This window comes from Empidonax traillii, unplaced genomic scaffold, assembly GCF_003031625.1.
Source record: "Empidonax traillii isolate 1590-97213 ecotype Southwest subspecies unplaced genomic scaffold, ASM303162v1 scaffold1632:size97395, whole genome shotgun sequence".
In the NCBI taxonomy this organism is placed as follows: domain Eukaryota; kingdom Metazoa; phylum Chordata; class Aves; order Passeriformes; family Tyrannidae; genus Empidonax; species Empidonax traillii.
In genome coordinates this window covers 75,224-80,314 of record NW_020956825.1, presented here as the reverse complement: position 1 = coordinate 80,314, position 5,091 = coordinate 75,224, and the positions used below count along the sequence as shown (strand labels likewise).

Below are 5,091 nucleotides of genomic sequence, written 5' to 3'. Positions count from 1 at the left end.
GCCCTGTGCCCTTCCCAGGCACTGCTTAGAACCCCCAGTTTCCCCTGAGAACCTCCTGAGCCTTCCCAGTGCCACCATAGCTTGGCCAGTCCCAGCTCAGGGGCCACAGGGGTCCCAGACACAGCACCCACGTGGCCAAAGGGTGCAGCAGTGTTTGTGTTGCTCTGGCACGGTGACGTGGGCCCCAACCTGCCTCAAACCCACAGTGGGAACCCCAAGACCCAGAAGGAGCGTGGGATGCCCCTTGAGAGGCTCTGAAAGCTCTTTGTTACCTCCCTGCCCATGTGCAGGAGAGAGGGCAGGAGCCCCAATGTGCTTTGTGGGGCGTTAGATGAACACCAAACACTGTCACTGGCTCATCAGCCTCTGTGCTGATCTTTAGTCTGGGGTCTCTCCCTCTTCACTGGCTCCTGCAGAGTCTGGGGGTGACCAAGCACCCCACCCAGCCATTGTCCCAACCCAGGCACAACCTGCAGCTCCTGCTCCAGGTGAATTCCACAACCCTGTGTCAGGGTTGATTCTGCTTTCCAGGCTCCCTGGGAGTTCAAAAGCTTTCTGGTGAATTTAGCAACCCAGCACTGGCTCACCTGGAGTGGTGGGAGAGTCTCCGACAGCAAACCCATTTCCCATCCAAAGAGAGCCCTGGGAGACAGCAGGAAAGAAACATCTCCTGTTCTGCCCTGAGGGGACAATCAGAGTGATTTAAGGACTCTTCTGCCCTCCCCAACACATCCACCACTCCCCTCACCCGCTCTCTTGTCTCAGAGAGGAGCTCCTGCTGCTCGGGGTAAACCCCTGCCCTGTGGTTGTGCCGAGTCACTGATCTGCTGTCATGGTGTCCTGCAGCTCACACCGGTCCTGTGGCACAGACACAGGGAGAAGTAATGGCAGTGGAGCTGTCCAGAAAAGCAAAGAGCAGCCCAGTATTGAACCTCAAGCCCAAGGAGCCTTCGCTGGGAGACCACGGAACCGTAACTCTTGTGGTTTCCCTGATGCTGAGCGGCACTGAGGGGGATGTGAGCAGCCTGAAGGATTCACGCCAGCCCCAGCCTGTCAGGGAGAACGATGTGGAGGAAAAGGCAATCGTAGTCTCAGATCAAAAGCAGCAGGCTGAACATTTGAACTGGCAGGCATTAAACCCCTGGGATCTGGATGGTGGGTTAAACCCCACTGATGAAGATTCCGACTTTGGACAGCAAGAAGATGTGGAGGTAGCTCCATCTCCAAGGCATGACAACAGGAGGACGAACAAAGAGCGCAAGAAGAGAGACACTCAATACTGGGTTGGACAAAATCCCCTCTTCCACCAGGCGTTGAGCCCTGTGATAGCCCAGGGAGAGCCCACAGGCAGAGACAGGAAAGCTGAGCTGGGTCTAAACAGGAACCTGGATTTTCTGTCTGACCCACTGGTTGACAATGGCCCCGCTGCAATTATCAGGGCTGAGGCCAGGGCTGAAGGAGAGCCTTCCTCTCAGGGTGGGCACTTCTCCCTCATCCCTGACACGATGGAGACACCCTGGAAGCAACAAGAAGAAGGGTCCAGGCTCCTCAAGACAGGTAGCCCTGCAGGCACAGATGCTTTGCCACTTGCAGAAGAGGTCTTTGAAATCACAGGCTACCATCACCTGTTGCCAGATGAAGGCCTGCAGACGTTCATGGCCCAGGTAGAAGAAGCCCTGAGGATGGACTGCAGCCTGCCCGGGCTGCAGCTGTGCTGTGCAAAGATGGTTTCAAAGACTGAGCTGCTTCTAAGTCTGCTCAGCAAGAGGCAAGAGAAGGAGGGAGCCTTTGAACTGACGAATCCATGTCTTCTACAAGAGAACATCTTCAGACGCGCCGCCTTGGAGGAGGGCAAGGAATACACAGGGGAGGTAGGAGAGCTGCTGGGCACTGCAGGATGTGTCGTTCAGGGCAATGGGGAATGGAAGGAGCAATCCTCTCTCCCTTGCTGATCTTGTCTGTTTTTGTCCCAGAAGAAACCAGAGCCCTTGGATGACACAATCACATTGGTGGTGTTGCTCTCTGTCCTTGCTGTCATTTCTCTGATGCTGATGTGTGTCCTTAAGGTATCTATGTCTATAAGCTGATGTCTTGTTGGAGACACAGCTGTCAGTCATGCCCTGTAGCTGCAGAGCCCAGCTGAGGAGCGCCAGGTGCCGCTGTGGGTGCCCGTGCACGTGCTGGGTAACACAGGAGATGTTTTTCCAACCCTAGTGCTTGTGGCAGCATCCACAGCCCCAGGTCAGCAGTGTTCAGCCTGCTTGGGGGAAGCTTGTCCTGGCATCCTTCCTGACTCTCCATAGGTTTGCTTTGCTCTCCTACCTTCAGCCAGGCAGGAATGGGATTAGGAGAGCTCTGGGAGTTCATTCACGTTCTGGAGGCAGGCACAAGTGGGAAGCTGAACGTGGGGACAGGCTCTTTTAAAAATTGTGGCTTCTGGTCCAGACTTGCATGTGTATAGAATGGGCTGGGTTGGAGGATGATCCTTTTGGCCTCCGTTGCTTTGCAGAGTATGACAAGAAAACTCTGCACTGATATTCCAAGTCTCCCTTTTTCCTTTCCCAGCTGTGCTCCCGACCTTGTGCAGTTTTTTGCCGATGCCTCCGCACTGTGCTGAGAAGGTAATTGCTCCCTGACTGTGCCACTGCTGTGCCACCAACAGTCTTTACCCTGAAGAGTAACTCATCCCCAGACCCCCCAGCCGTGCAGGAGTCGCTGCTGGTGTTTAAGACATCGCTTTTGGGAGAGACCCAGAAAAGGAGCCCAGAGTGGGAGCGATGGGCACGGATAAGCTCACATCCCAACCAGCCCTTCTCCGTGCTGGTGATGCTCACCCCTGGATGGCCTGGATGAGCTTGACCAGTCATTGCCATCCTTTCTGGGGCCCCCTGTCTTCCTTAGGCTGTCCTGAAATGCCCCCTGAGCAGGGAGAGGTGCTGGTCCTGCTGCTGCCCTCCCTGCCAAACCTGCCTGCTTCTTGTCCTTTTTTCCTTTTGTTTTCAGTTTCTTTGTAATTCTGCGCCGGAGATGGAGGAAGAACAAGTACAAGAAGTTAGAGGATGTAGAGGTGGTAAGGGCAGGGAGCAGGTGCCAGTGCTGTCTGTCTGTCTGCACTGCCTGCTCATCCTCACCTCTCCCAATCCTTCTCCTCCATGGCACTTTCCAGGACTTTCCTGAGCTCAGCGAGGATGATTTGCTGGTAGTTCAATACATCATGGATGTGCTTGATGCAGAGGAAGAAGAATCCAAGAAGGAGAGAGAACAAATGAACACAGATGCCTTCGAGGCAGAGAGAGGATGTGAAGACCCTGCCCTGCCTCCACCACCCCAAAATCTGGACTGCTGACTCCGTGAGCCCTCTCTTCAGAGGAGGATGCTGCAGGCATCAGGGCACCCTGAGGAACCTCCCTTGGACCTGGGAATGGGGGGTGGGAAGCCCTGGGACCCTCCAAGTTTCTCCCTGGGGACGGGGAACAGGGGGGTGGGAACAGGGAGGTGGGATATTTTAGGACCCCCATAGTTTCTCCCTGGGGACCTGGGAAGAGGGGGGTGGGATGCCCTGGGACCTCCAAAGCTTCTCCTCAGGGAATAGCAACAGGTGATCCAGGAAGGCCCAGGTGTCCTGAGCAGCCTCTGCCGCTGTGCAGTCTCCGGAGCGCGCAGCCTTCCCAGGGCTGCAGTGTCCAGGGGGTCGGCACGTGTGGCAGGGTCCCCTCCCCGCAGTCCCTTTTTTTCCCTGTGTTTTGTCTTTCTTTGTTTGGAGTCTTTCCCAATAAATACCGTGTTTTTGCAGTCAGAGTGTCCTGTGAGACTGGGGAAGCGTCTGTGTGTGTGGGGCTGTTTTGGTGTGTGTGAGGGAGGCTGTGCTCGTGTGTCCAGTGCCAGCAGATGGACTGTGGTTGGAACTGGCAAACACTGAAGCCCTGGGCTGGAGCAGGTGGGTTAAACCCCACTCTGACAACTCAGTTTTTGGACAGCAGAAAGGTAAAGAGGAATCACCAGCTCCAAGGAATTTGTTACCAAATACACACCCCCCCCAACCTCATGATCTGGTGAGCTTGGTGCCCCTTCCCCTTGCTTGTCCTGCCTCTGAGGTTCGTTCATCACACCACGCTACAGAATTTTGTGTAATTTAATGAAAAACACGTTTGAAATGAAAAAGAACCTTTGTTTTACATAATGATAATGCTCCAGCTACTTATAGTTGGGGTGCAACACCTCTGGCTCACTTGGCACAAAGGTGTCAACACACTGCTACAAGACTTAGGCTTATTTCTTTAAAACAATTTTCACTTAGACAAATACTTTTCCCGTGCTTGTGCAAAAGACTGTCAGTCCCACAGCTACTCCTGCTGGTAAGATTCCTTCCACCTCTAGCTTTCTCCCCTGGATTCGAGCGACTCTGAGCCGTATGTGGGTTCCTGCAGGGAGGGCTTGTTCCTTTTGTTGTTCCAGAATTGCTACACACACCTGCTATTCTGTCTAAATACTCGTGCAGCTCCACTGGTTCCAGATATAGCTGACCTCAATAAGTTGACAGGAAAACAATTTTTCTCCAAAGCCAGCATATATTTTGGGTCTTAATTTTAGCAACATTAGGTTTATTGCCCACTTCTTTCACTGTTGCGTATCTGGAAGAAAAGCGAACGTTGTTTATGACGCACGTGGCGTCTCGTGGTGTTCAATTTTCATCCCTAATCAAACACTGCAAAACTTTTGGAAACGATGTGAAGACAGAGCTGCTCTAATTCAGTGGCATCATCAAAACTGAGATCAGACAGAACTTCTTCTTTGAGCTGCAACTGTTCCAAAGACAATTCATTGACCTGCAAAGAGAAATCAAGAGTAAATTTCTCTCTCTAAGCCAAATTTTATCTTCATCCCTCTGCACCAGGAAACATACTTTTGCCACGTACAAGGGAAATCTCCCTGAAATTCACCACTCAGGAACATTTCTGCTTTGGAAAGGCTGACTGACACCACGAGGCAATGAAACAGAAGGACACTCAGCGAGTCCTTCTGAATTCCCTTTCCATCAGTCTGGCTGAATTCCCTCTCACACACCTCCACAGGAGGGGAGTGGGAGGGCAG

At 53.0% G+C, this 5,091-nt stretch overlaps 1 protein-coding gene across 1 annotated transcript in view; it reads left to right on the top strand.

Annotated features, from left to right (window-relative positions):
* LOC114070630 (leucine-rich repeat-containing protein 37A-like) overlaps window positions 1–3,346 on the top strand; it is a 20,350-nt gene extending 17,004 nt beyond the window's left edge. Inside the window, exons 6-9 of the mRNA XM_027908153.1 lie at window positions 1,974–2,066; window positions 2,566–2,621; window positions 3,004–3,067; window positions 3,167–3,346. Coding sequence (XP_027763954.1) covers window positions 1,974–2,066; window positions 2,566–2,621; window positions 3,004–3,067; window positions 3,167–3,346 — 393 coding nt within the window. The remainder of the gene's footprint in view (window positions 1–1,973; window positions 2,067–2,565; window positions 2,622–3,003; window positions 3,068–3,166) is intronic.
* Window positions 3,347–5,091: the final 1,745 nt, after the last annotated feature.